General features: G+C 31.8%; 3 protein-coding genes across 3 annotated transcripts; 1 reads left to right on the plus strand and 2 right to left on the minus strand.

The window, feature by feature from the left end:
* Positions 1-2,405: 2,405 nt before the first annotated feature.
* LOC8283399 (peroxidase 73) lies at positions 2,406-4,554 on the plus strand. The gene is made up of 4 exons (XM_002525206.4): positions 2,406-2,745; positions 2,851-3,051; positions 3,181-3,346; positions 3,959-4,554. Exons 1-4 carry the CDS (start codon positions 2,515-2,517, stop codon positions 4,363-4,365), a joined length of 1,005 nt encoding a protein of 334 aa, XP_002525252.2. The 5' UTR covers positions 2,406-2,514; the 3' UTR covers positions 4,366-4,554.
* Positions 4,555-7,577: 3,023 nt separating this feature from the next.
* On the minus strand, positions 7,578-9,891 carry LOC8283346. The gene is made up of 2 exons (XM_002525207.3): positions 9,535-9,891; positions 7,578-8,961 (listed from the first exon to the last, which is right to left on the minus strand). The coding sequence occupies exon 2, from the start codon at positions 8,940-8,942 to the stop codon at positions 7,878-7,880; it is 1,065 nt and encodes a 354-aa protein (XP_002525253.1). The 5' UTR covers positions 8,943-8,961; positions 9,535-9,891; the 3' UTR covers positions 7,578-7,877.
* Positions 9,892-17,264: 7,373 nt separating this feature from the next.
* Positions 17,265-18,942, minus strand: LOC8283347 (scarecrow-like protein 32). Its single transcript, XM_002525208.4, has one exon. The coding sequence runs from the start codon at positions 18,821-18,823 to the stop codon at positions 17,435-17,437; it is 1,389 nt and encodes a 462-aa protein (XP_002525254.3). The 5' UTR covers positions 18,824-18,942; the 3' UTR covers positions 17,265-17,434.
* Between the last annotated feature and the right edge of the window lie 9,047 nt (positions 18,943-27,989).

Below are 27,989 nucleotides of genomic sequence, written 5' to 3' on the forward strand. Positions count from 1 at the left end.
CATTGCTTCTTCGAACACGTGTTTAAGAAATCGTAACAAATTAGAATTCTAATTCATAATGTTTGTAAATTCAAGTAATATAATTTGGGCTCGTGGTCAAGTCAGAAATCTACATCCACACCTAACAAGTCCAATGCCACAATTTTAGAAAAGTCTTATCGTTAATAATTAAAAAGAAGAAAAAATGTAAAATAGTCATAAAGATTACGTCTATACAAAAGCAATTGCATGCCAATCATATTCCAAATGATATTCGTTTTCTGTCTTCAATATTTTAATAATAATTGTAACCTCTATCTTTGGCCATCATTAACTATTTCTTTAATAGATTATATAAAATAAATTTTAAAAAAGAACTATTCCTGAATAGAGATTCAGACACTCTATGAATGCTAATACACTTTCTCCTTGCTAATCTGCAGGGGAAAGAGAGACTTTTCTGTCTCCCTCACATGGATTTTCTTTGGATTGATGACAAAACTTTCCCTCCTCTAAAAGGGCTTCTCCCTCTCTCCCTCTCTTATTTATTTATTTAATTATTAGGTTTTCTCTTTAAAACTTTCTAAAACATAATTGTAATTCTTTTATATTTATTACTTTTTAACGAGTGTTTAATTTAAATTTTTTATAGAATTAGTAGTTGTTTTTTACTCAATAATTAGATAAAACCCGCTAATAATAGAACCCGTCTTCATATTTTTCTAACTTCTTTTAATATATATACTGAAAGAATTGAATTTCATATAAAGAAGAACTTTCCCTTCTCTATTTGTGCAATATGAATTATTACATCAAGAACAAATTTTGAGAACAACTAATATTGGTCCTTCATGTTAAGAAAGATACAAGTTTTGGAAAAAAGAAATAAAAGAATAAAAGATGCTACGTAAACAAACAAACGGTAAACTAACCCTTAATTATATTGTAACAAAAAATGATAAAGCTAAGCATTTATCATTAGTTAATCTTATCATTACACTACTCTGCTGAGTCAAACTTCATATTTGTCTTTGCCTATTTGGATGTATCTCATTGATGTAAGTAGAAATCAATGCCCCTAGATTTTCATAACAGGAAATCCTTATGATTTGTCTGGTTTGAATAAATATAGCCTGCCGTGATTATGTGTTTAGCCCTTTTTTCCCTATTTTCTTTTCGACAATACAAACCGGATAACACTTCCCCTTCACCTAAATAGAAAGAGCACTTTAATCTTTTGAGTGTGCAGTTATTCGTACATGTGATATTCTTGATTAAATGTTGTACTATTAATTGGTTTATTTATTATTATTAATTATTTATAATTAAAACTTAATTAATATAAATATAATAATTGATAAAAAAATACCATAAATCATAATGTAATTGATTTAATCTTCAACTGAATTTATCTAATAAATTTTTAAAATTTAAAATTTAAATTTTATAATTTAGAATAGACGTATTATTAATAGTAATAGTAAAATGATAGCTATTCATATTATATACTCACAATTTATTAGACTTTATTTAAAGAGAAAAAAGAAAAAGAAAACAAACAATTATTTTTGAAAACAAACAAATATTTATTTTTGAAAAGAGATTTCACCTCAACTTTAACATTTACATTAAACATTAATAATTTGTGTAACCTTAAAGCAAAGCAGCATCAAAGCTAAGAATAGTCTGTGGTACCATTTTATTCCACCTATGTCTACTTAACCCAGAAAGCAATGATGCCATTCTCAAGAGCATATGGCCCATTTAGGTGCCCTCTACACATGGATTAATATTACCTATATTATGTATATTAATCAAGAGGGTAAGCCGAGAATCCAGATTTATTTTACTGCAACATTATATTCAGTACAGTAGTGTGTATATTCATATGAGGCCACTAAATATAAGCGAAACATTCAAACTGGAGCATACGTGCTTGTTGTCATAATTAATTGTTCAATTATGAGATTTACTTAAACCACATGGGCTAACATGGATATCAGCAGTAAGTACTGTTTTTAGTCGCCGAAGCTTACAGGAAGCAGCCTTAACGTGCATGCTACGTTCTAGTCATATCATATCCATCCTTTCTTTAGGCGTTCTCTCTTTACTTGGACCACGTTGTTTTCTTGACAATTGAAAAATTATCATCTATAGTTCTAGAAATCGACCCCAAATTAGTCTCAAAACATTTAGAGATTTAGACACAGAGAGGTATACAAGGGGTACGTAGTAGTTATGCAAGAAAACAAAGGCGGCCATATCATCAATGCCTTTTTCAATCTCAACCTCGACTTTTTACAGTAAAATGCACTTTCTTGGCTGTCCAAAAAATAAAAGATTCTAAAAAATCCAACTGGCTTATATCTCTATTTACATATATATAATCATGTACCATGGACAGCCACCTCCCTTTATATATAAATATGCGCTCACTCATCAATAATTCACTAGCCAGTTAATCTTGTATGCTTCTATTATATAGCTAACTTGTACAAGCTTCTTTTTCTTAGATTTGACAATCAGTTTCTTTTCATGAATATGGGTTGTCTTCGATTTGATGTGATTCTTGTATTTTCACTTTCCCTCAGTTTCTTTCTCTTCTCTAATACAGTATCAGCTCAGCAATTGAGACAGAACTATTATGCCAATATTTGCCCAAATGTAGAAAGTATAGTTAGAAGTACAGTTCAGAAGAAATTCCAACAGACTTTCGTCACTGTTCCTGCAACCCTCCGTCTCTTCTTCCACGATTGCTTTGTCCAGGTAATTAATCTTCTCTCTTTTGATAAATTAGCATATACCCGTTACACCATTTTAGCTAAATATATAAGTTCACGAATTTTGGTTAATGTGCTTATATATATATAGGGATGTGATGCCTCAGTCGTAGTTGCTTCCACTCCAAACAACAAAGCAGAGAAAGACCATCCTGATAATTTATCACTGGCCGGAGATGGATTTGACACCGTAATCAAGGCTAAAGCCGCCGTGGACGCAGTCCCCAGCTGCAGAAATAAAGTTTCATGTGCAGATATATTAGCCATGGCAACAAGAGATGTGGTTGCCCTGGTAAGCAGTCTTCTCTCATAAGATTCTTTAGGCTTTTAGTCTATATGCTAATCAATAGAGATGATGTAATTAATCAAGAGTTGTTAATCTTAAGGGTGTGGATTTAATATGAAATATGAATGATGGCAGTCTGGTGGGCCTTCATATGCTGTTGAATTGGGAAGATTGGATGGTCTAAGCTCAACCGCTGCTAGTGTTAATGGCAAACTGCCTCAGCCAACTTTTAATTTGAATCAGCTTAATTCTTTGTTTGCTGCTAATGGGCTATCCCAAACTGACATGATTGCTCTTTCAGGTACGTTGTATAAAATTATTCTTATTTGTATTATGCAGTTTTAACGTACCAAAAAAGTCAACATTGCATAATCATGTAGATTAATTAATTAATTGACAGATCGTGGGATGATTTTATTTGACAAAGTTCAAATTTAAAATAATTGGACCATGATGACCAATCTTATATGAAATTAGATGATTGTGCGACACACATTACAATTATAAGATGAGAAGTCTATTGTCTACGATATGTCTTCCTTATGTGGATTCTCATGATGGGATTTCATCATTTTCATGGGTCCCACATATCTATATACTTTAAAGTTTATTCTTAAAGAGATTATTAATAGCTAAAAATTTCTATAAATCTTTATCATCCAGTTATTTTGATTAATCAATTATATTAAATGAAAATTCTTTAATTGTGTATTATTAAATTACGATTACTAGAGTTACTGGTATTATATATTTTAAATTACTTGTGAATTGATAAAAAAAGAAATTCTTTCTGGAAGTACAAGTAATCAATCAGTGTTGCTAAAGCTGCATCATAATACATGCGCATTTACTGTCATGGTCAATGAAGAACCATCGGATCATAGAGTTTTATATCTTATTCAAATTTCCGCAGCCGCCCACACCCTTGGATTCTCTCACTGCGGCAAGTTCGCCAACAGGATATACAATTTCAGCCGTCAAAACCCAGTGGATCCTACACTGAACAAGGCCTACGCCACTCAGCTACAGCAAATGTGCCCGAAGAATGTGGACCCCAGGATAGCCATCAACATGGACCCCAAAACACCCCAGACATTTGACAACGCCTACTACAAGAATCTCCAGCAAGGAATGGGCCTCTTCACCTCAGACCAGATTCTCTTCACCGATGCAAGGTCCAGGCCGACTGTTAATGCATGGGCCAGTAATTCCCCAGCCTTTCAACAAGCCTTTGTTGCGGCGATGACGAAGCTGGGACGGGTCGGAGTCAAGACGGGTAGAAACGGAAATATCCGCACAGATTGTGGGGTATTAAATTAACATGAAAGTTTGGGATAATTTAAAGGCTTCAGTTTTTGTTCACTCGTACACATCAGAGGGATGGAGATTTCAAATGTAATTAAGGGTTTTTAATTTTAATAAGTTTCCAAGGAGGGGAAAAAAATGGTGGGGAATAAATGATGTGATTGTTTTGGATTTCAGTGAAGAATGTTGCAAATTGACTTTGAATTTTGGTGCAGTTTGTTCTTTCTTATATAATAATGGAAAAAAAAAAAACAGTAGTTGAAAGAGGCACATGATACAAAGGAACTGTGTAATATGAATTATTCCCATTTGCAGCCATACATTAGCAAACAAGAGAAGCAACTGTCCGTCTCTGTGGGTAAATTTTATTGGCAGTCTACATCAGAAGTGTTGTTGGCAAGCTTATCTGCAATATACAGTAATCAGTCACTTCAGAATATTTGCAACCACTAACCACTATAAAACAAGAGACAGCTAGAATGATTAAGAAAATTTCTCCATAATCTACAAAAGATTATATAGCTTTAATCTGAGGGCATCCGAGAAATGTGAAACTGAGCAAGTTGTTGCTGCACTTCAAATATTCCTGAAGTCACAGGACAAAGTTTGTTAGGCAATGAAAATGACTCGGAACCTCTGGGAAGGAGCATGACTACGCTTTCTGAGTGATTATGTCCGTTTCCTGCTCCAAAGTGTCAACATATACTTGATGGTACCATGCAGCATTCAGTTCTTCAATTTTAATGTAATCATTGGCAGTTATGTTTAGCAGACAAATTTATCAGACTTCTGAGATATATATATATATATATATATATATATATATATATATATATATATATAACACTTTTTTCTTTCCTCCCAGGCATGTATTAACTACTTTGGAACATGACATTTGCTTATCAAAAGTCAGGCCCGCAATCATTAATTTCAAGTTGTCCATGGAATGCACCGTAGACCAGTCTAAATGATGTTATCTACAGAAACTTGTAATCATATAGCAGAGAAACCTTGTCTGTTTGTTATGTCATGGCTCAACAGACAGACAGACGTAGCAGCTGCACTGCTGTTCAAGTTCGATTACAAGGGATTTGCCACTGCCACTAACATGTTTCTCCATTGAATTTAAAGCATAACCTGTTGCATGTTTTGCATATTTGAAATTTAATTTTATCTGGTATTGAGTAAGAATGACAATGAGAAAGATATTAAAATCTGAAGAAAATCACCTAAAGAAGCAAAATCTTGTTTGTTTTCTTGGCATATCATGTCCTAGGAACATAGATCTTAAAAGCAACCTGAAAAGTTCCAAAAAAGAAAACCTAAAATTTGATTGTTGTCTCCATGTCGGTCATAGTCATTTCATAGAATATAGAATGATAAAAACAATTGGCATACGAATAGCAATTTACAAGCACAACAGTACACCAGAAAAATTATGATAAATTAAATTACTCAGGATGTGCGAAATAAAATTAATATTAAAAAAGCAGAAGCAACACTATTTCTTAAGATGCTCATTTAAACCTCATCTAGAACTAGGAGGTAAGAAATTTCTTGGACTAATTCATACATTAAACTGTTCCTAGAAAACTAGGTAGAATTAGCTGTGGATCGTATATTTGAGCAAATGTTTAACACAAAGTTCATTTGCCACAGAGTACTGATCTATTGGCAGATCAATACACTCCCATGGCTCATGCTCCAATTATAATGCCTGCCAACAGTAGAAACTAATGAGACATGTATGGATACATTACTAATCATACCTTATTGTGCCTCCAGAGTGGATATAACTGATTTTTCCTCTGCAGAATTGGATGAAAAAGGTGCAACTGAGCTCCTTGCAAATGCATCCCAGATCTACTAATTTTCCTATTTCACTAATTTCAGTTAGTGATCTAACACAGAATAAAAGGATGGTTTATGAAGTTCAGATGAGCTAGAAGCCATATGTAGCATACTGTTTTGAGCCCTTCAACTACCCATTTATCTTGCAGCAGATAAGGGACAAACTAAAACATAGAGCAAGCATATGCCGGAGCCCAGGGCAGCATTTGAGATGTGCACCTCATTCAAAACATAGTTCCCGTAACAACACCTCAAGAATCATCATCATTTTGACAACAAATTTCAGGACTAAAGGAGGTATATCAAGAAGATTTAGTTCCCGTAACAACACCTCAAGAATCATCATCATTTGACAACAAATTTCAGGACTAAAGGACCTCAAGAAGATAGCCAAAAAAAAAATAATCCTCAGCAAAGACAATGACAATATCCATGAATTGCGCATACCTTTGAAGATCAGCGTACATCCAACAACAGTGATAGGCAGCCAAAGTATTTTCCTATTGAGTCACAAAGCAAGATAACAGGGGGGAGGAACTTTCAGTCTATAAGAAAAGAGGGAAACACCACTGAGTTTTTGTAGTTTTCAATAGAAATCTCATGAAACTGAATCTCCTAAGTGAAAAAATTCAAACTCCCAGGATATATATCAACCTTTGCAGATCTTGAAAAAAAAAGGAAGACTTTAGCAGAACTATGTACTAGCAAATAAGGATCAACATTCACAGACTTCAAAACAACTTGCCACCACAAGGATGGATGTTAAGGTCATCAAATGTCATTATGAGTTTCTCTTAAATTTTCTCTACTTTGAGGTACTGACATTTCATCAGGAAAAGAGAGAGAGAGAGAGAGAGAGAGAGAGAGAGAGAGAGAGAGAGAGAGAGAGAAAGAGAGGACTGGCACTTCGGACATTGAAGCAGAAGAGATGAAGCTTGGAAGTATGTCACTGTTAATCCCAACACACGTAAAATAAAACGGATTGATTTTTAAGGATCTAAACTGTTTTGCATCACTAGTATCATAAACTCCAGTGTGTGTGGCATACATTCATTGGGACATTGATAATGATATGATGAACTCTCAGACAGTCTCACACACAAAGAAAGATGCCTGGATTTGCACTCTCTCATAGTCGCAAGCGGACTAGGATGATCCCTAAATTTATGGGAGGTCAATCATTACGACTTGTTAACTGAGGATGCCTTTGCTATAAAATTCTGATGCAGATATAGGACTGATAGTGGAAAGACAAAAAGAATCCAAATAGTAAATTCTCAAACTACAAAGTTTATTATAATTCCTCGGACAAAGACATAACAAACTATAGGCCTGAGAAAACTGGAAATGTAATCTTTATTTGCAAAGTTAAGAAATTGAACAAACAATCTGTAGTATCAATTGAAGGAGAAAACTTACCAATTTGGGATAGCTCGATTCTTACATGTCAATATTTTATACCCTATCATGTCACACCCTAGAAATAATTAGTCAAATGGCAAAGGCCTATATACAATCTAATCAACTTAATTCAAAACTTTGCATGACTTTTCCTATTTATGTACTTCAAAGTTATCAATAGACAGCGATGGACATCCTCATTAGAGTGGATCCTGTAACAGTATTAACTCACAAACCCTTAAAACCTAAACCTTTACATTCCACTGGGTCTTGCACTAATATTGTAGTTCATTTTCTGATGCACGAAAGAGAACCTTCTCAAGCTGCATTGACCAGTTCTCTCCAAGTATCTGGGGGTTTAGTTCCATTGCTAGCCGAAAATCTAGCATAGATGCTGAAATGAACCCACTTGGTTTTTGTAAATATCCCACAGGCTGCATCCCACTCAAACGAGGTATGGCACGAGCATGTCCTTGCGTTGTCTGTTTCTGTCCAAATTTTGAACCAGCTAAATCCATACACGGCTTTATCAATCTCTTCAAGAAAACATCCAGGCCACTATTTAATAAATTAGCACAATCAACTGAGACTTTTACTCCCTCCATCTCCAATTTCTGCTGCAATCTTTTTCTTAAAAGTTTAGTATCAGGTAATTCACCACTATTATGACATGTATCCATATGATAACAAGATGCCAAGGGATTACACAGTACTTTCCGTGCTCCTTTAGTGTTAAAGGGGATTCCAAGAGGAGCTCTTACAGGGCTCCTACTATAAATGCTAGGGCTTCCAGCAGCCTGATCGACTTCTTCTCCATCTTCAACCGAGCCTGGTGGTCTGCTGCCCAAAGAAAGCAACTCAGTAGCACTCTGTTGTTCTTGATTTTTTGGCATTGAATCATCAAATCCAAAATTATGACTCTTTCCATGAGGGCGAAGTGGACTAGGGCGATCCCTAAATTTTCGTTCACTAAGAATTGACCTCCCTTTACGAGGGGATTGGAGAAAATCTTTACATAAGGACTGAAGACAACCTTTTTGATAGCCATTAGGTGTTTTCACACCTAAAGCATCTTCAGCTTTAGCCTCCTTTGGCGGAGGCATCTTAGAAAGATGCGCATTTTTTATAATTGATCTGAGGAGATGATTATGAAGACGAACATTTTCCTTTCCTATTGTACCAATGCAGAGTCTATCAAAGTCACATTTGCTAATCTTAAGACTCAAAAACTTTGTGAGGAGATCAAAGTACTTCTGTGCTTTTAGATGCCCAAGCTTCCTCTCAATCTGCAATTTTATCTCTAATGTGTCTATCCGGGAACAATGCCGAGCTGCTGGCATTTTAGTTTCAGAACTCCCACTATAAAAACAAAATAATCCAGTCATACAAAGACCCATCATAACACAAAAACCAACACAGCTAGTTTGCTAATTAAAACCATATAGAAATCAATATTCTCGATTTCCAAAAGCAAAGAATTCAGATCACAAGCTACTTACTTAATTTGAACCTTGAGGCCCTAAATCTATCAGTTTTTAGCAATTCACTTCCACTAACTAAAGTCAACAGTATAAGCTAAAACCAGAAGAGCAAGTGACTTCTGGAATAAAACAAACAAGCCCATATAGAAATTAATCTCTAAACTTAATGATTAACTTCATTATGCTCATTAGACCTACAATTCAATCATTATTGCACCAAATCAAACCTTCCAAGATACACACAATTTTCACAGCTCAACTTTGGTTTTATATAAACAAACACACAAAAACAATAAAATTTTAAAATTTTCAATCTCGTCCCAGTATTGAATTCAAAATTTTCTCGAGAAGAGAACAATAATAAGAAGAAACCCAGTAAAGCAATTCAGAGACATTAAAGAAAGAAAAAAGATATAAGATAAACGAAGTAAAGAAGAAGATTAAAACAAACCTGAATTGCAGAAGTAACTAAAGGAATTGAATACTGATTGGGCTTTCAATGTACTATTGCGTTCAAGTAATTGATCACTGCTTTTTCTGGACAGAAAGAGATTAGGGCTAGTAAGGATCGAAGGAAGGAAAGGAACATAAAAAAACTTTTTCGAACCTTCTTTCTAGGTCATCTTAGTCAATGTGCACGTGTGTTTTGACAAGTGTTTTAAGTGTAACTATGTAAGCTGTTTAGTACTTTAGTTCTTTCTTTATTATTATTATTATTAATTTTTTTCTTTTATATTAATGACCCTTAAAGTGATTGTCTAATTTTTTACCTATTTTTAAATACATGTATTATGTTTTTAAGATTATTTTATATTTTAATATTAATATAATATTTTATTTAATTATTAAAAATTAGTAAATATTTATTAATCTGCAGTAAAGAATATATTTATTCTTTTTGGTGGAAAAAAGACATTTAACTATGATTTATTTCAATTAAGATTGTATTTCAATTATGATGTATAGGAAAAAATTAATTAAGAAAAAAGGATTTATAAGGGACAACTCTTTTATTGTTGTAATTGTGATTTGATGTTTACATAGATTACTTAAAAAGAGAATTTTATGTTAGGAAAAATAATAAAAAGTTTGGTTACAACTCTCTAATAAAGTCACATGGATGATGGATTTCCATTGGTTGGGTTCAATGTATTGGTTATTAGTAACTATTTTTCCTTTCTTAGATTTTCTTTATTAATAATTAAATATCTTAAAAGTAATTCTACGATTATTTTATTTATAATACTATCCGATTTCAATTTGGTGGCCAGTTAATAACGAAAGTTGAGGCTTTAAATTCGATTTTTTTAAATATTAAATATTTATTTTCTAACTATAAGTATTGGCAAAACAAATCACTTTATTTAAAAATAAAGTCAACCTCTTTTATATTGTACATTTTAATTATAAGAAAATTTATTTTTTGTTAATTTAGCTAATTTTTCTTAATTCACGTGAAATAATGCATGTATTTATAAAATAATTTATTTGTATTTTAAAAAATAAAAAAATATTTTAATTTATAAAAAGTATGAAAAAGTTATTATTTTTCGTAATTTATCTTAATAATCCATCTTAATTTCGTGTAATTAGATTAAAAGTTAAATGTATCATTAAGTATTTTGAAGATATTGATTAAATTTACTTAAAATCAATGATTATTATGACAAAATATTAATAGTAGGAAAATCTTTTTTACTGTGTTAGAACAAATACTCAACTAATTAAGCTTTTGTCCGTAATGTAGAAAAAGATTAATTTTTAATTTTTTAATTTTTTTTTTTTTGTGAATTTAGAATCATAGGTAATAAAAGATGAAGAACAAAAAACATAAAATGATATCCAATTGATGATATTGAAGGTGTGATGATGGTAGAGGTATTATTGTTGATGCGGTGAACGGCCAGGGGTGTGTTTCTTTTGTGATTGAGGAGTTCCAAGGCTTTAATGCAGGACCTCCTGGATGCTAATTTGCTCTATCTGCCCATTTGTTGGCAACAAAGGCCCTCTCCTTGATAGCTTTATTTTATAATTTTATTTGTTTTGATAGCCAGTTTGTAGACACTTAATTATGGCTGCAGAACATTATCAGTTGTAACTATCCTTAATTATCACTTGTCTATCTATTGGGGAAGAGAAAGATATAACAAATTGATAGAATAATTGGAACATTATCAGTTTTTTTTCTTTTTTTTGAGAAATTATTTTCAACTAATTACCCAACTAATTATTTTATGAATAAATAGTTGTTACATATATTTTATGGTGTCTATAATTCTGCATGTATTTCAGTGATTCTCGCTTAGACTAAAGAATTATATATAATAGTATCTTATCTGAAATAATCTCAGCAATTCTCTCTTGAGTTGAAGGATTATACAAAATAATATCACACCCAAAATAACTAAAAATTAATAGAATCAAACTGAATTGAAAAAACTAGTTCAATTTTATACAGTTTTAGTAATTTTAATTTTATAAGAACCAGATTTAAATACAATATTAAAAATTTTCAAATAATTGACCTGGACAAATTCGTGTTCAGCATTACACTTAGCATCACTATGCATTTCTTATAGTATATCAATGTTAAATTGTTCTTGTCAAGAAAAAAAATTAAATTGTTATTTCAGTTAAAATTATGCAAAACTTTGGTAGATGAACTAATTCTATATTTAAATTAGATAACATTTTATCTAGTAGAAAAGGCAATGAAATAATTATCTTTTACTTGATTCAAAATCCGAATTAATGGATCTTTTTATTTCTTCAAATATTGATTACATGTCTTTTTCCGTACTTAGAGCATAATGGGTGGTTTTCTTTTAAAGATTACGAGTGTGGAGTCTCCCTCTATCATCTGTAATTTTTGTGACAACGTGAATGTCGAACAAAATACATCTTACTCGAGTGAGTGAGAGCATAATGTGATGTATCTTACTTAAAACATTTCATTTATATTTTCTATTATACAGTGGTGAAGGTCGATACTTTTATAATTTTTATGAAAAAGAATAAAAAAACAAATAGGTGAATGATATAAATTATGAGTATTTTATATATTGGTATTTAATACATCATATTCTATTATTTAAAATTAATGAATATGTATTAGTAATATGATATATAAGTAATAAGCACGAATTTTCCTTTTATAATAATTGGGGAAAAACTTACTTGCAACTTTAAGATTTATAAATCTTAATTGCAACTTTAGTTATTTTTTTATTTCCTAACCCTTGAGATTTTGAAAATTGTGTCTTTATAACTTCTTAAACTTTTCAAAACATTTCCTATATTTCTTTATTTTAGTTTCCAGTTTAGCCCTCTAAGTTTCATGATTTTTAAATTCTTTTAATCTATATATATATATATATATATATATATTAATTTTGAGACTTAAATCTTTTTGATATGGGTGTTTAATTTTTTGATATATAGAATTTTTATTTTGACATGTATACTATTTTTGACACATGCGATTGAAGCTTATGTGTAATTTTGTAGTTCTTTCTATTAATTTATTAATTAATAAATGATATTTCTAATTAAACATTGACTTTAATTCTAAAAAATAGAATATTAATTATATTTTAATATTTTATTAACTAATAAATAATCTCCTAATGAGATAATAATATTAATTCTAATCTAAAAATAATATATTAATTATATTTTAATATTATATAAATTAATATATTAGTTTTCTAATTAGGTAATAATTCTAATTCTATAAAATAACATTTTAAATTATATTTTTGATATTATATTCAATAATAAATAGTATTATCAACTATATTAATAGTATTAATTTATATAATACTGAAATTAATAAATAAATATTTTGAAAATTAAAAAATATTAATTCAAAAATTTAAATTATTTATTTTTATATAATACTGAAATTAATAAATAAATATTTTGAAAATTATACTAATAAAATTTTAAAATTTTAAAATTTTAAAATTAAAAAGGACATCTAAATATAGTTAATTTACTATTATTTTTAAAAATATTATAGATTAACATTAAATATAAAAAAAATTATTAAATTATAGTTATCAATTTAATTTTATAATCGAAATTATATTAATTATTGTACAAACACATAGATATACTGGTATATTTTAAATCTTTTCATTTTCAGTTCCTCTTATCCTTAATTTTCTTTTTAACTCCCTCTATTGGACATCTAACTCTGCCTCGATCCCGTGGTCTATTCTTGTCTGTCTTATATGGACATGAGCTCAAGCTCAATAGCCTAGTGTCCAACAGATGGTCATGCCTTTCTAATGGCTACCCATATCATAAACAGATTACTGAGTCCCATTTTGCATTGGAAAACCCCTTTTGAATTACTCTATCACAAACAACCTTCTTATAAGTTTATTAGATGTTTCAGTTGTCTATGTTCTGCCACAAACACTAAAGCCTTTAAAGATAAATTTGAGTCAAGAGCCTCCAAATGCATTTTCATTGGTTTTGAACATGGACATAAAGCATGTAAATTGTATGACTTGGTTACCTATCAAGTTTATACATTGAGAGATGTTGTTTTTCATGAGAATCACTTTCCTTTTCAAAACATTAATACTAGTTCCAATTCTACTTCCTTACCTATTTGCTTTCATGATATCAATGGTTCTGATCCTTTACCTTCACCTAACATACTTCCATTATATATCACCAATCCCTCAATCAAATCTTAATTCACCTGTTTCCACAGGTCAATTACCTTTACCTCAAACAGAACCAGATTTCTCTTCTTCCTCACCACCAACCTTTCCAGAACCTTTAGCCACTCTTGTTCCTACTAGATACAGTACACGAGCTAAAACTATTCCTACTTGGCTTAAAGATTTCGTTACTCATTGTTCTATAACTGGCTATACTTTTCAGTCTACTGGATGTAAACAACCAACCTCATATACACCTCATACATTCCCTTACATTATTAATTCTATTTATTCCCGTGAATACATTACCTTTTTAGGTTAAGTGTCAATTGTACAAGAACCCTCTTCTTATAAACAGGCTTGTATTCATCAAGAGTGGGTAGTAGTAATGCAAAAGAAAATAGAAGCTTTGGAAAAGAATCAAATATGGAAATTACAACCTTTGCCAGCAGGAAAAAAACCCATAGGCTGTAAATGGGTACATAAAGTGAAATTAAATCTTGATGGAAATGTAGAAAGATATAAAGCCAGGTTAGTGGCTAAAAGGTATCACTAGAAAGAGGGAGTTGATTAATCTGAAAGTTTTTCTCCTGTAGCATAAATAGTGATAGTTAAAATCTTCTTGGCTGTTGCAGCTATGAAATCATGGTCCACACACCAATTTGACATCAACAATGCTTTCTTACATGGCTTTATTGATGAAGAAGTTTATATACGTCCTCTAGATGGTTATTTGAAGGATGCAAAGGGTGAAGTATGTAGGCTTAAGAGATCTTTATATGGCTTTAAATAGGCCTCAAGGCAATGAACTCAGAATTCTACTCTAAGTTAAAACAGTTTGGCTTCAATCAATCATTTCATGATCATTGTTTGTTATCAAATAATCATCTACTACATTTCTTGCTTTGATAGTGTATGTTGATGATGGTTTGGTTACTGGTAGTGATGAGACGGAAATTATAACAGTTAAAAGGTGCCTTGATCAAGCCTTTACTATAAAGGACTCGGCCTTTGCTAAATATTTCCTTGGTATTGAAATAGCTAGGACTAAAAAAGGTACATATTTGAACCAAAGGAAATACACTTTGAATTTAATCAAGGATGTTGGGTTGTTAGGGGCTAAACCTTCTTCTACACCAATTCCAAAAGGTACTAAATTTTCAAAGACAGTTGGACCATTGCTTTCCAATCCATATCAATACAAACAACTTGTTGGTAGACTTATTTATCTCAATTTTACAAGACTTGATATTACTTATTGTGTTCAACAACTAAGTTAATATGTAAGTGCTCCTTGTGAAAAACATTGGTTAGGTGCTCTTCATATTGTTCATTACCTAAAGGGTAATCCTTCTAAAGGATTGTTTTTCCTGTCACTGGCACCTTTACTCTTGAAGCTTACTGTGATGCTGACTGGGCAGCTTGCTTAGATACACAATGCTCTCTTACAGGTTATTGTGTAACACTTGGTTCAACATTGATCTCATGGAAAATAAAGAAGCAAACCATCGTTTCTCGTTAATCTGCAAAGGCAGAATATAGAAGCCTTGCATCAACTGTTTGTGAATTTCAATGGTGTTCCTATATTTTGAAGGACTTTCAGCTTTCCATTCCACTTTTTATTTCTCTCTGGTGTGACAATCAAGCTGCTCTAAACATTATTAAAAATTCAGTCTTTTATGAACGAATAAAGCATATGGAGATTGATTGCCATTTAGGGCGTGATCAATACAAGACTGGTTTTGTTCTTCCTCAACACATCTCTACTCAGAACAACTTGTTGATCTTTTTACTAAAGCATTGGTTGTTCCTCAGTTCACTAAGCTTGTATCCAAGTTAGGCATGATTGATTTACATGCTCCAACTTCGGAGGGGGGGGGGGGGGGTTGTGGTGGATGTAACAGTTGTAATAGCTTAGTTCACAGTCTCACAGCCTTAGGTTACAACTTGTTATATTAGTATAGCTAACTAAAGTAAGATATTTATTTTTAGAGTTAGTTAGAGACATTGACATGTCATTCATTGATAGGCTTAGTATTGCATATATAACAGAAAAAGTATTATTTTTCTGGATATATGTGAATATACGGAAATTTCAAAACCCTCTTTTTATTGACTTTTGCTCGTTCAAAAGTATGCTTTATAAATATGAAATTCAGTGGTATCAATGACGATTAATAATTCAAGCTGTAAGTGTTAGGGTTGTTTTTATATTCTAGAGTGTCATAGTTACAGTGACTTTTTAAGGTAAGAAATTAATTCTCCGAGACGGATTTAAACAATGTGTAATATTTGAATTATTTTGTAATTGTTTTTATCGAGATTCCAGGTCAATGACAAAGTTCTTCTGCACAAAGAAAAGAAAAAGGGTCGAGTGAAAAAGCCTTAAATTTCTTCCACATATATGATAGGAGTTTCAAGTAAGTTTAAATCACAAAAAATTATTTTCAGAACCCATGTTAGGTAGTAACTGTATTAAAATCATATTAAAATTAAAAGTAAGAAAAAAAATGAGTATATCAAAATAGAAATGCACCAAAAGAAAGGGAATTATAGCACAAATTGAGTATTGAATTTTGATTCAACATATCTAACGATGTATCATTAATCCTATTTCCTTACAAGAAGTAAAGGAGTTGGTTAACTTGCAATTATTTGTATAAGAAAATATTTTATGTAAATTTGATCTAAATTTTATAATTTTTATTCAATAACTACATAAAAATATTGAAAAATCACCGTATCACTGAAATCTAGAGTGCCTCAATACCTTTATGTATTTATTGAATAAAAATTATAAAATTCTAGTTAATTTATATAAAAGCTTTTTTGTTTGAGAAATTAATATAAAAATATTTTAGTATGTAATTCTATAAAAAATTTACATATTAAAATATTTTATATAAATTTAATCTAAATTTTATAATTTTTATTCGATTAATACATAATGATTTTAAAAAGTCACTGTAACTACGACACTCTAGAGTTCACATACATATAACAATTTTCAAATTTTATTACTTGTATATATATTTTCTAATGTAATTATACGATTTCATCTGTGAATGATGGTGTAATTGACCATACTATTTTGATATGATAACAATATAGGTCAATTAAGTATTCTATTTTTGTTGACATGTATAACAAAAATTTTATTTTTGATATATATTTTTAATATATGAGTTTTAAGTTCACGTGTAATTTTATAATTTATTAATTAATTAATTAATTATTTTATTAATCTAATTAATATATATGTTTGAAAGATGAAACAAAGATGATATTGATTTGGTTTTATTATTTACTGAAACTATGCCATTGGATTGAGTAAGAAACTCTAATATTGATTCATTCTTTTTTTTTTTTTCTTTCAATTATCATCGGATATTTCAATAACTTTAGATAAATTTTTAACAGAATTAAAATTAAAGTTAACATCAAAATGCATTACTGAAATTGAAAAAGATAAAACAACCTTATAAATTTGATAATAAGAGCAAAAGGCAAAATAGAAGATTTATTTTCACAATATAATCATTAAACTCTGATCAACACAACTAATTAGCTACTCATTACCGAAGAAGAATAATTAATAGGCTAAGCAAAGTACAAAAGGAAAAGAACAGATCAAGTTAAAAATAAAATGTTAAATAAAGAAGGAAAAAAGAAATTTTAGGTAGGCATCCAAGCAGTTGCAAATACAACATTATGTCCTTTCCAAGTAAGTACAAGATCATCTTCTTCCTTCTTTAATCCCCAACCAGCTGCATGTTCACCAAGCATAGTCTTAACTTCAGAAACTGCTTCTTCTCCAAAAGAAATGCTCCGGAAATTTGCATTCCTCATCCTTTGAACCCATCTGCTCTTCGGTTCAAGCCTCTCTACTCTTTGCAGACCTTCATGAGCTATCACATTCTCAATCTTCCAACATATATCAGCTTCATACCATTGTCTTTGCTTGCTTCCTCTTGGAAGAAATGTGTCGACTGTATCATAAGGTATCCATAGGTAGTTGAAAGCTGATCTTAATCTACACACCAAATTATTTGATGTTAAATCTGCATCCTCATCTACTAATACAACAATTGTTGGGTCTAAACTCCTAAGTGATTTAAGAAACATAGTTCGAAGAGAAGACATCGAAGAAGAAGAAGACGACTCGAAGGAGTACGGATTTGATGAGTTTGTGGTATTATGAATACCAGAAAGGGTTTCTTCAGGTATGTAATGAAGCAACATATGACAGTTAATAACAAGTGCCTCACCACTATCTGTGTACACCAAGTTTTGCACTCGAAGTTGCTCAATTAAAGAAGAGAATCCATCTGCATAACTAGAATCAACAACTCTAAATTCCATTATTACATTGCGTGACCTAGCGAAGTTTATCAATTTACAGCCTAACTCTTCATAAGAAAGATCAAGCATAGGTGGTATATCTTCAGTACAACCAGCAACTGTAAGTTTTATCATCGGAGTTACCTCAAAGCGATTCGCAATAGCATCTATGAGAGTAGGGATCTGCATGCAGTGCGTCAAGCTCAAATCCACAATATGAACAACTGAAAACCCTTCAATAGCTTCAAGTATAGAAGCATTAGCTGCAGTGAAACCGAAGCGATGCCAAGGGGTTAAGTCGACAAAGCTAGCAAGCTCAATGACAGAGAACTTATGAGCATCAATAGCAAGAGTGCAGTGAGCATTAGCCATAGCAGCAAGTAGTTTACAAGTACCACTCTTGGCAGCACGTGCAATGAGAGCTCTAAGGAAAGCGCATGTTAATCGTTGATTCGAGTCACCATCTGGAGGTGCAATGTTGTTAAGAACCCAAAGGATTTGTTGGGCTAAAGTCGCATCATTACTTTCTATAGCATTTGCACAATGAACTAAAAGTTGCTCCATGCAATTTGCATCACCAAAGTTATTACCTAAGGCCTTTGATGTTGGAAATCCAGGCCAGGGACGAGTCCTTTGATAAATTTGGTTTTTGTTCATAGTGGAGTTTGAGAATGGAGTGATTTGGTGCAAGGGTTGTGGTGGGGTTTCAGTGAATTGCATCATATGGACAAACAAAGATAGAAAGAAAGAGAGACAAAGAAAGAAAAAGAGAGAGACAAAATGGATAGAGAGTAAAAGAAAAGAAAAAGGGTACGAAATCAAGAAAAAGAGGGGGGGGGGGGGGGGGGGGGGGGTGCAAAAGGAAAGATAAAATTGGGGAATCAGAAATCTGAAGAGACCAGGAAGATAGAAAGAGACCAGACTAGTACTGGGTACATAAGCATTGGGAAACGAATCATTATAGTGGGGATGGAAATGTGGAAACAACAAGAGACAGTAAGCTAGGCTAGGAAAGAAATTCTGGTATTGAATCTAAGTAAAATAGACAGTTCAACTTTATCTAGGGATTTTATTGAGATAGGAAATTAAACAAAAAGGACTGATCAGCAGGATTTAACCAAAACTCTCTCGTCCCCCAAAAAGAAAAACTTAGTTGAAGTCAAAAATGCGCAAAAGAGACTGGACTACTCTTCTTTCATCAACATCAGACTTTTTGCAGTTTTAGAATCATATCAGCGGTGATTCTACAAAACCTTTTTCTTTGCTACAAAAAGGGTCTAATAATTCTTTCTTCTTAGCCCCTTTTTTCCCTTCACACTCTTCAGGTATATGATAACAATCAAGAAAGCAAGAGAGAGAGAGAGAGCTGAGATAGAGAAATGAATGTAATATAGAGGACAGGAAAGAATGAAGAAGAGGGTGGGCTGGTCACTGTTGGTTTTTGGTGGCATGTGCGGTAGCCGGCCACGAGCTTGTCTATATATGGGAGTTGGGATTTCGTCACGTAATGATATATATACAAGGGCAGTTAAGCCTTCGGCTCACTCGCTCACACACGGGCCACTCTCTACTTATTATATTATATAAAAACCATCATCAACAAATCATTTTTTTATTTTTTTTACTTTCTTTCTTTCTTTTTTTTTCAGATTTTTATTCACTGCTCTTATTCTTATTGTATTACACTTTATTGTACAACTTAATTTATCGATACTACATATCCTTTGTGGTCTAATTTGGAAAGGTAAGATGTATTATTAAATTTTTGAATTTCTTAAATTTTATTTTATAGAATTTAATTTTAGAAATTTAACATAATACATTTCTAGTCTTAATTTTATTAGTGCCTTTAACAAAATTATTATATATTGTAATATAATAATAATTCATATATAGCGCATAGGACGAGTCTAAATTGATGTGTGTATATTCGTATTTTATTTTTCTGTGTTTGCAAATTTTAAATTTTACTGCTAAGCAATTATCCATCTAATCAATATATAATAAATTTAATCACTGATTTTGAATTAAGAAAAAGAGGGGGTCCCCCTAAATTGACTCATTTGGCAGCCAAGAAATTCTGTATTTGTGCATGCATTGATAAGACAAAAGGGATGGTATAATTGTTCAAATGATTAAGGCACTTTTGAGCCAATTTGCCAATTTTAAGACATGTTTTTCTTCCAAACAGCAATTTAATGCATTTAGAATAAGATTTTTTTTAATATATATAAAAAAAAGAAAAGAAATACCGGTCTTTAAATTATCACTCTTCTTTTAAATATATAAATATATAAATATTTATTTCTTTCTATTACCCTTTCTCTCTCTTTTAAATTTATAATATATATTGAAGAGGTTAATTGTGTAGTTCAAAGTAACAAGAATTTATTTTTAGAAATTAGAGGTGTCGAGTTTAAGTTTTTTTTCTGAGTCTTTATAATGCGTATAAAAAAATGACTACCCTCTATTATATAGTTCAATCTCTTTCATAAATAAATAAAAAAAACTCTCTATATCAATGGTTACCTCATACTTCAAGCTTTTCTTTCAACAAATATTAAGACTCCTACGTAGCAAAATATATATAAACCTTAAAAATGAGACAAAAACAATACATATATTCACACAAAAGACACCCCGGGTTATGCATTCTCTATGCATAACTATATTTCTAAACATCTGCTTTCATTTTCCCAACCCCAAATGAGATAGTATAGCACGTCTTTTTTAGCTTTGTTTTGGCTCATATGAATCATTTTACTTAAATGATTCATAATTGTGCATAATTTAATGCCATGTAGATAAATTTATATAGTATGTTGGGAAGATGTTTGACTCTCTCTTTATTGACAAATTATGGACCGAATATATATATACATATGTGTGTGTATATTTTTTTTGGAAAATCTCCTACTCTCAGCCTTAGTTGCCTTGTATCATATTGATAGTGTGATTTCCATGTTGTATCCAAAGATTGAATGATAGCCAAGAATGGGAGAAAGGAAATTCCATTTGATAATATATAACCAACATTCTCCATCTCTATATGCCACTCTTCTGTTTTTGGTCAGATCGTATCTTATCTAGGACCAGTTTTAGAGATATGCGTATGCATGAATATATTTATATGACTATTTTGATACATATATATATATATATATATATATATATATATATATATAGTTATATTTATATATAAAAGAGGTAAAAATCATATGAAGAACAGTTCCATGCTCCTTTACAGTATATTATTCCATAGTTAGGGAATAAAAGAATGAAATTTGCTGCACGCACTGAACCTTAACACGTGATATCTATAGGATCTTTTGTTTTCTGTGTGTTCTTCCTCCAAAACACGTCTTGCCCCACTGTTAAATAGACCACTCGACCATGCCAACCCACATTAAAGTGGACACCCTCTCTTTCTCCACATTAATTCTACCAAGGATTTTCTTTCAATGCTACAGGAGTGATCTTTAGAACTCTGTAATAAGTATATAAATATATTATTAGGCAATTCATTATAATATATAATCATATTGTGGACATTAGTTGAATAATTTTTCAATTTATCACAAGATTGAAATATAATTATTATGAAATATAAAGTACCAAGAAATTACTTGTGATAATTTTACAATTGCCAACAGTAAATAAAATAAAAAGAAGTGCTAGTAAATCAACGTTAAATAAACAAGTTTCTCATTAATGTCCGAGGAATCAAAAGCTATACATAAATTTTGTCATGAGCAGGGGTGTTGATATTATTTGTAAATGATTGAATTGTCACATCCTGGCTAAGCAACCCTACTTCTGATGACTTCATGCACACTGAAATGCTTCATGTGATTTCCAAGCTGTTGTAGGACCATATATGCGACCTGTCTCTAGGCATGAGAGATGAGACATAAACCCTAGCTAATTTATCCATCTCCATGAAGCTTTGCCAAAAGGTTTCTAAATGGAGTTATCAGCGTGTTATGTTATCTTAATAGACAACCCTTTTCTGTTCTTTTATAATGCGCGAGTACTAATTTATTCCTGTGGATAAATTTAATGGAGCATCTCATAATCGGCCTATAGATTTAGAAATTATATCTGAGTGTTAAAAAGAAGAATTTATCTGAAAATAAAGGGCTAAAACACAAATTGGGTTGGCACTTTGATTGACTTATAGTTGCTAGCTAACTATTTTTCAACAAAAGGAGTCTTAGCAGAGAAAGCTGGGTCACTTTTTCTTCATAATCAGTACCTATAATATCATCTATCCAAGGATTAAAACTTTTTCTTTTTATTGTTCGAGGATTTCGAAACGAATGCATGCAGCAAAAGAAAGAGTATGAGAAGAATCCGAGAAAAGCATATAAGGAGAAGCATATAAGTTAAGGTAGTGAAGTTTTTATAACAACTTGAGAATTTTGAGGAGGATTCCTAAACTTGAGATATACAAGGACTAAATGACACAAGAACTAAAAGAAAATATTTGAAGAAAGTGTTTTGGAGTTTTTCTGAAGGAGAATTCTCTGGCATCCATGCTCTTTTGGTTTTTCATTCATTAAGACAACATAAAAAACAAAGCAAAACTGTAACAAATAAAAACAAAGCATCAAAGTAAGGAATGTAACCATGTGCTTAAAGATACCCAAATTGATAAGGAATAATATTTATTGTATTTTTTTTGTGAGTGTGTGTGTTCTTAATAATTATGCATTATAAGCACACTTGGCTACTAAATATTTGTTTAATTAAAAGAGAACTTGCCCAAAACATATGGAAGCCAAAAGAATAAAGACATTAGCTTCGAATGTTGAGCTATATTGAAAAAAGAAAATACCTTTTCTCATGCACTTTATTTTAGACTCTTGTTTTTTGTGACTTCAGCCAAATTAATCTACCCAATCATTGCTAAGAGCATACTATACTTTTCGTTGAGATGATTTATTTATCTTATGATCTGGGTCTTATTTAAATTTATATATAATGGCTTAATCCCATAGTGTTCTGTATCTAATTGTTTTAATTATAGAACTGGAGAGATCATAAGTGAGTATATAGATAAAGAATAGAAATTCATATCATCCAAATAATTGATGCATGTGATAGTAAATTAATTGTGCCTTGCCAAACTTGAAGGTTGCATTTTTGGTGGCTTGCGAGTTCCAAATTTGGAGGCACTTCTACAAATTCTTTCAGGGCATCAAGACAGGATTCTTCAAATATATATTAAACTGTTATTCCTTTCTTCCCCCAAAATTGGAGGATAGTATTTTGTTTAGAAGCCCAGTTATATACGTATTTAAAAAAAAAAAAAAATAGTGAACAAGACGCTCGTTTTTGTACTTACTAGTTCTCTTTGGTACATTCGCTGCATGCACATTGTACTCGTAATTAATTTGATTCTAATAATATAAAATAAAATTAATATAATTAATTAATCAAGTATACAATTTTCTAACTAGTCCATGACATATCTAGAACGTGAAATTCTTAGAAAGAAAAATATTATAATTCTAAAATTTCACACTTAATGAAGAACATAATATAATCTCATATTATAATAATACTTCTGAAACGTAATGAATTGAAAGAAATCTAAAAGCATGCTATATCCATATCTAACTTTTGTGCGAGTAAGCTATAGAAAGCATGTGAACGCCAGTGGTACAGATTTGCTGATATATTCACTTTTGACAGGAGACGACAGTGTTGTGCAAGTAGAAAATACACCCACACCGTAATTCTCTTTGTTGGACCACTCTTGGAGGACCACTTCTTGTCTGTTTCCCTACTTGTCATAAATGGGCCTGATGGCCCAGATTTTTACCTTTAACAAACAAGCTCTAAGGAAACCCGAAAACAAAAAAGCCCAAATTTCCCCTTACAAACTTTAACCCCCCTCATTATAGCACCTGGGCCTATGGCATTATTTAATTTATTTTGAGGTCCAACAGACCGGAGGCTATACAGCATCAGCCGGAGGTAGCCGCCAATGAGCTGGAGATTATACAGCAGGCGCAAGAGGTAACCATTTTCTTGCATCACCATAGAAGTGATAGCTTATTGTGATAGCTTACTTGGTGATCAGAAGAGAATCTCAATCCGAAACCTCTATTTTCACAAGTAAATTAAGTGGAGAAAATTGGAAACCTTTTGAGAAAGAACTTCAAATTTATATTTTGGAGACCAGACTTACGGTTACATACCCTTAAATCTCATTCCATACAAGTCAAGAACAATACTATTTTTCTTTTTTATAAAGTCGGTTGTTGATTTTGAAATTTAACTACAATTAAGACACCGGAACTGTCATTGCTTTTTGCCTTTCAAAGTTTTAACGCAGCTGCATATCTAAAATTTGAACTCAAAATTTTAGTTAAATTAAAAAATTAAAAAGGTTTAAGCATTCAAAATTGAAGTGGCTAACCTATAGGACAGGCATCATTTTGTATGTATGATATTACTCTATCCTCACACAAGAAGTGTGGAAATGAATACAAGCTGGACGCCATATATAAGACTGTTATATAATACAACAAATTTGTATCAAACACGTAATTTATGGGCGCATTTAATAAAACAACATATATGTGGACTGTAATTTAATATTTATGATTTCCTTCTTCAAAGATAGTGTTAAGATCAAATTTTAGAGGATTGCAGAACTATTCCTTTTAGTAAACTTAAGAATGCATCTCTGTACATACCAGCCATATTGGTTCTGTATACAAGAGTCTCCTTTTAATTTATAAGTTATAAAGTAAACCCGGATATGAGTTTTTTTGTTGTAAAGCGAGAATTGAAAAGAAATAAACTTACAAAATATGCATAAATAATCTATTCCCATAAAGTTTATAAAAAAAAGAAATTAAAGTTCTTATACTTTCACTTGATTAGATCCAACCGGCTTCAAAATTCATTAGTAAGTTCTTCCATTTTATAATTTGATTAAGTTAAAAACTTCGAGACGTGACTAAATGTTAGAAATAGTTCAATTGTTCAAAGAAGATAACGAAATGTTTGAAAAAGGAAAATGGTAAAGTAGGTCCCAGGATGCATGGTTCATGCACCAGCTGACCCCTTCACTCTCCCCTCTGGAAAGTAAATTTTACTCTTGGCCCCCAAGTTTCGGGATTGTTTCCGCTGCTGTCCTCATATCCATTTTGTCTACACATATAATGTCTAACAAAATCTGGCAGTGCATCTTTTTGTACTCATAAAAGTATTTGTCAATATTAACGGACAGTGACAAGTATACTCTATAATATTAATCAGATTTTAGTATGCAGAATGTTATTTTTTATTTCTATTAGATTTGAGCTGATGGTTGATTAAAAGAAAAACCATTATATACCAATTGAAGTTGAAACAGTTTTGTGTACAGAACGAAAACTGGTGGAGAAGACTCTGAAACTGGGGATTGTGGGTAAAAGTTTACTACATCCTGGAAGCTAGAAAAAAAGAGTGGAAAGTAAGAGGTGGGTTGCTGTTTGATTTTTTGTCTTGTTAGAGATATAGAAAATGAAAGGATAGAGGCAGAGTAAGAGATGACGAGGAAAGAGGGTGACATATTCACGTGCCTTCAGACATTCTCTTACATCCTCTTGTCCAAACCTTTAGGAGATCTTTCGGTCAATGATTCCGGCCCGATATTATCTCTTTTTCTCATTTTTCCTTTCCGCTGTTTCGGTTTTACCTTCACGTTGTGAACGCCCATATCTCCTGCGCATGATTCCATCCTTTCTCTCTATCAATTTCTCTTTCTTCTTTATTAATGCTTTATTTTGTAAAAAGAAGACATAATTTCAAGAGCATTATGTTTGTTAATTTACTAACAGTTCATTTCGCGATATTATAAGCTTCTGTAATTTTTATTTTTATTTGTTTTTTAATTTGTGGAACGCAGTATAGTGTTATTTCATTAACTGGATATTAATGACCCTATAATATTTTATTTCTCTATTATGTTGTTCAGTGTAGGTGGGCCGCCTAATCTTTATGTTTTTGTCTATATTACTATTGTCTAAACAAAAACTTTACTTGATGGAATTGTCTGAGAGAATGAAGTCAGGTTCTGTTATTTATGGTCATTTGATTCGTGGGACTTGTAATGAAGGTGATGTGAAGGAAAGAGACTGTTTTAAGGATATGGTTACTGCATTATCTATATGAAGGTCGAGATTATGATACTGCACTGAGGAATTATAAAGAGGAGCCTTGGCCGGAAGGGTTGTTTACTGAATATTGCAACTATAGTCGCTTGGCCATTAGGCTTGTTGGCGTCGGGAAAATGGACGAGAAAAAGGAGGTTACAAAGAATATGAAGGAGGTTACAGAGAAAAAGGAGGTTATTGTAATTATGAAGGAGAAGTTTACAGAGAATGTCAGTATGTGGTGTTAAACACTGTAATTAAATGTTTATTGTAAGGGTAGTATAATCATTTTCATGTTAGAGTATAAATAGTCATCTTTCCTTTGTTTTTAGGTTAAGCTTTCTTTGGTTATGTACATTATGTTATTCCTTCATTTGTAACATGGTATCAAAGCCTAAATTGCCTGAGTCTTACTGTTGTATTGTTGAGTCTTGCTGGGTATTATTTCTTTTCTCGCTTCTATTCATCGTCTTTCTGAACCTTCATCTTTCAAAAAAGTCATTCTTGATCCTCTTTGGCAGTGTGTCATGGCTGAGGAGTTAACCGCTCTTCACCAAACCCATACTTGGGATTAAGTATCCCTTCGTGCAGGTAAACGTGCTATTGGTTCTCTGTTTTCTGTTTTCTGTGACGTCTTGCTGTTGGAAACGACGTCGTGCTATTGTGTCTTGCTGTATCTCGTTTAAAATTTTTAGTTTCTACAGGAGCTTTAGAAAATTTGAAAACTCATAATATTTCTGATTGTAGTGGTTGTAAACTAGCCAAGTTTAATGCATTGCCTTTTCCTAAAAGCACTACTATATCTATTGCTCCTTTTGATCTTATTCATTCTGATATATGGGGACCCTCTCCTGTTTCTACAAAAAGGGGTTCTCGCTATTATATATCTTTTATTGATGATTGCACCTGTTATTGTTGGGTTTATCTTATGAAACGTCGTTCAGACTTTTTTGGCATTTATAATGAGTTCCGATCTCTTGTGAAAATCCAACATTCAGCTGTTATCAAATGTTTTAGATGTGATTTAGGAGGAGAGTATACTGCTCATGCTTTTAAGGATCTACTTGCTTTAGATGGTACAATTTACCAAACTTCTTGCACTGATACTCCTGAATAAAATGGAGTTGCTGAAAGAAAATATAGGCACATTCTAGAGACTGCACGATCACTCTTGTTGTCTGCTAGTGTTCCTAGTGAATTTTGGGAGGAAGGAGTTCTTACTTCTATTCATTTAATTAACAGAATTCCTATTTCTCATAATTCTTCTCTTTGTATTTTTGGTTCTACATGTTTTGTTCTTCTTCCTCATGTTGAACGCAATAAGCTAACATCTCAATCTATTATATGTGTCTTTCTTAGTTATGGTGCAGTACAAGAAGGGTATCGTTGTTTTGATCCAGACAGTCATAAATTATATGTTTCTTATCATGTTGTTTTTCTTGAACATATTCCTTATTGTGCAATTCCTGACCGTCCTCATCATATATGTATGTCTGATCTTATCCACATTGACCCTTTTGCTACTGATGTTGATGAGCTATCCTCTACTGACATTCCTAACACCTCTATTGGCTTCTCTACTACACACTCCGCCCAATCACCTCTTGAGACTGCGGATACTATCGAACCTCGCTATCCTGTACGCAATCGTAAGTCCACTAAACAACCTGATTTTGATTATTCATGTTATTCGAGTTCATTTGTTTCTTTTCTCGCTTCTATTCATCGTCTTTCTG

This window comes from Ricinus communis, chromosome 7, assembly GCF_019578655.1.
Source record: "Ricinus communis isolate WT05 ecotype wild-type chromosome 7, ASM1957865v1, whole genome shotgun sequence".
Classification (NCBI taxonomy): domain Eukaryota; kingdom Viridiplantae; phylum Streptophyta; class Magnoliopsida; order Malpighiales; family Euphorbiaceae; genus Ricinus; species Ricinus communis.